Genomic DNA, 3618 nt, shown 5'->3' on the forward strand with positions numbered 1-3618 from the left:
CTCCACGAGCAAACATATGGCTGGTTAATGCATGGTGTAGATAAGCCCCCATTAGTTGCGTCAACTATGTGTACTTGCTGCTTCTGACATGATTCATCTATCTTTTTGGTGAGGATACTCATTTGCGTCATTAGAGTGGCCATATTTTCAGCTATGGAGTTGTTTAGATCCAAAGCCACTGAATGAACTATAGGAGTGATTGTAGAGTCTCTTGTCATCAATCCTGAGTTTTGGGCCATCTTATCAAGTAGGATTTTGCTTTCTCTGAATATTTTGCTCAAAAATGATCTACCTGCTGAAGCATCAACATTGGCCTTTAAGCTATCTACCAATCCCATGTAAAACCGCTGGCCCAGCATCTACTCTAGAATGCCATGATGTCGACACTTAACCAGCATACCTTGAGCCTCTCCCACGTTTCTTGTAATGTTTCTGTTGGTTCTGCCTGAAGCTCAATATCTCATCAATTTATTTAGCAGTCTTATTGGGTGGGTAGAACTCGTTCACAAATTTCTTGACTAATTCCTCCCAAGTAGTGATGGAGTTCATAGGGAGTGAATTAAGCCAAGTCTGAGCCTCTCCCATCACTGAGAATGGAAACAACAGCAGCTTTATTGCTTCCAGTGTCACATTAGGTTGCCTTTGCATGACACATATCGAAAGGAAATTTTTCAGATGCTGCTGAGGATCTTCAATGTATGACCCTGAGAACAGTCCCTTGTTCTGCAACAAATGTAGCATCTTGTTTGTGATTTGAAATGATTCTGCTTGTATATAAGGGACTGTAATTGCAGTTGCCAGGTTGTCGGCAGTGGGTTGTGTCCAATCATACAATGTTTCTTTTGGCATAAGAGGCACCACACCCTGATTGTTCGAGTCATTCACATTGTTTTTGTTGTTTACTTCGTCTTCCATGTCTTGTTTGATTTGTTCTGTTGAGTTCTGTTGCTATTTGCCCTTCTTGTTTGCACGATTCAGTGCCTTGAAAACTTTCTCAAGATATGGTAATGCTTCGAACAATTCACTAGTTCTTGAGGAGTTTCTATGCATGCACCTGTAACACCGAAGACTACAAACGTTAGAATTTTTATGTATTTAATTTAAATTGAAGAAAATTGACTACACTAAGAATTCTAGCACCTCTTTTAGCTGCAACTAATAACACCGTTAACTCCCCGGAAACGACGCCAAAATTTTATCACGCCTAACTATGTCTTATAAAAAGGACTAAGCGGTCGTTGCAAATATATTTCGGTTAGTAAGTCCAAAGTCGAATCCCATCGGGAATTAACCTATTAAACACAGCTACTAGACTAACACAAATTTACGTAATCAATCTTCAGAAAAATTCAAGTAACAAATTTGATGTTTACTAACTAAGTATTACGTAATGAAAATGCAAGAAATAATAACTAACTACGAACGGGTTGCAGACAAGAGTTAGAATCATCTAAGGTTATGATTTCCCCTATTGTCGGAATATTTTCCGCTACGTCTTCTACAAATTTGCCTAAGTCTTCTCTACCAGTCATGAGCGCTCTGAATGTCGTAACTCTCTTCCGAGTAATTACCACAATATACTAGATATATTCTCCCGAATTACGCTATCTGGTCTTAAGTATAACTCACTCAGATTGCACCAAGGTTTTGTTATCCCTAATCCCACCTTTAAACCATTCGTATTAATCCCTCATATACATTAGGAGTGATGTTATTCAATAACTACTTAAATATGCACTCTTTCCCGAGTAATACATACTAAATAGGCACAGTTAATTGAGGGCCCTTCAATCAACAACAATAATAATATAGTTGAACAAATAGAGAGAATACTACGGCAAATCTATATTAACGTAACAGGAAAATCATCTTCCAATAGGTTCCATCAAAACCCTAGATTAGGAGTTTAGCTATGCATAATTGTTTTCACAATCACAACACAAGAATTCATCATCAATGAAAATAAAGGGAAGAAGAAAGATAAAAACTCGTTTCCGAATCTTCCGTCTTGCTCCTTGCCTGTTATTGCCTTCAAAACTTCTTCTAAAAACCAAGATACCCTCTTTTTAGGCAAACTAGGCTTCATATAGGTCAAGGAAAGTTGCCTCTAGAATTACAATTTTAGCCCTAAAATATTTTTTTCTCGGAGGGACGTTTGCGGCCGAGCACTTGGGCAGGTGACCGCGCATCTGGCCGCGCACTTTGTCCAATTTCTGCCTGACTTGCGCAGTCAGTGCACGGCCGCACACCTGGGCCATTTTCTGCACTCTTCTTTTTAAGTGCACTAACCTCCTTCGATCCTCTAACAAATTCCCAATTTACTCTATAAGCTTTTACTTGGCCTTCAACGCTCCATATTAGCTCAAAACGCTCTGTAACCTCATTGTAGCCCGGAATTGCTCCTGCAAAGCATAAAACGCTCAATCAGACCAATTTACTATCATTTAACACTCAATAATCAGTAAAGTGCAGCCAATTTAGAGTGCAAATAGTGGCCAAAATACATAGTTATAGCCTACTATCAGTGTCCATGTTCGCAATCGCAAACAAGATGTCGCATTTGCAACATTAGCAAGGGTGTGGAGAGCTTTGCATTTGCGATGTTTTCTTTGTATTTGCGAACCCCAGGTCGCAATTGCGACACCTATATGTGACCGTACATAAGAGCTAAGGGACGGGATTTTGGTCTCATTTTCATATTTTGGAACCCTAAACTTGGTAGGAAGCGACTTGGAAGATGGATTTTCATCTACAAACTTTGGGTAAGTGATTCTAATCATATTCCATCATTATATCTTGGATTTTAATATCAAAATCATGTGAATCAAAGTGAAAATTTATGAAACTTTGTCAAGTTTTTGAAAAGTAAGAATTTGAGTTTTGAGAGTCGATTTGGACTCGGATTTTGAGACTAATCACATATATGAATGTGTGGGGTCATGGGTTGTCAAAATCTACCATTGGACCCAGGCTTTGACCGGGCGAGCCCGGGGCTTAATTTTGAGCAATTTTGTTAAGATCATAGCTTTAATTATTGGAATTGATTTCTCTTGCATTATTTGATGTTATTAAGTCAATTTTGGTTAGATATATGCCGAGTGGAGGTGAATTGTAAAGAAAAAGCTATTTTTGAGAATTGATTAAGGGCTTTTAAGGTAAGTATCTTGACTAACGTTGTGTGGGGGAACTAACTCTTACGGATTTGTTGGTTTATACTATTTGAACTACGTGAAAGACGTGTACACGAGGTGATGGGTGCATATACGGCTTATATGTGGGACTTTGGCCGGCTTAGACTCTTAGGTTCTTATGTTCTTTAAAAATGAAGTTGTCTTATCATGTTAAATCCTACATTTGCTAAATTCACCCTTACGTGTCTTATTTGAAGTTGATTGATTCATGTTCTACCGTTGTTGCCAAATAAACTCTTATGTGCCTTAATTAAATTTGTTGCTTTTTTGATTGCCATGCTATTTCTGCCGTAATTTGCTTAACCTTAATTAAAGTTATTGTTATCTCTTCCGTAATTACTTAACCTTAATTGAAGTTATTGTTATCTCTTCCGTAATTTTTTAACCTTAATTAAAGTTATTGTTATCCCTTCCAATATTGACTTAT

General features: G+C 37.8%; 1 protein-coding gene across 1 annotated transcript; it reads right to left on the reverse strand.

The window, feature by feature from the left end:
- Positions 1-468: 468 nt before the first annotated feature.
- LOC138887084 (uncharacterized) lies at positions 469-915 on the reverse strand. Its single transcript, XM_070168798.1, has one exon. It carries the CDS (start codon positions 913-915, stop codon positions 469-471), a length of 447 nt encoding a protein of 148 aa, XP_070024899.1.
- Between the last annotated feature and the right edge of the window lie 2703 nt (positions 916-3618).

This window comes from Nicotiana sylvestris, chromosome 3 (assembly GCF_000393655.2).
Source record: "Nicotiana sylvestris chromosome 3, ASM39365v2, whole genome shotgun sequence".
Lineage (NCBI taxonomy): Eukaryota > Viridiplantae > Streptophyta > Magnoliopsida > Solanales > Solanaceae > Nicotiana > Nicotiana sylvestris.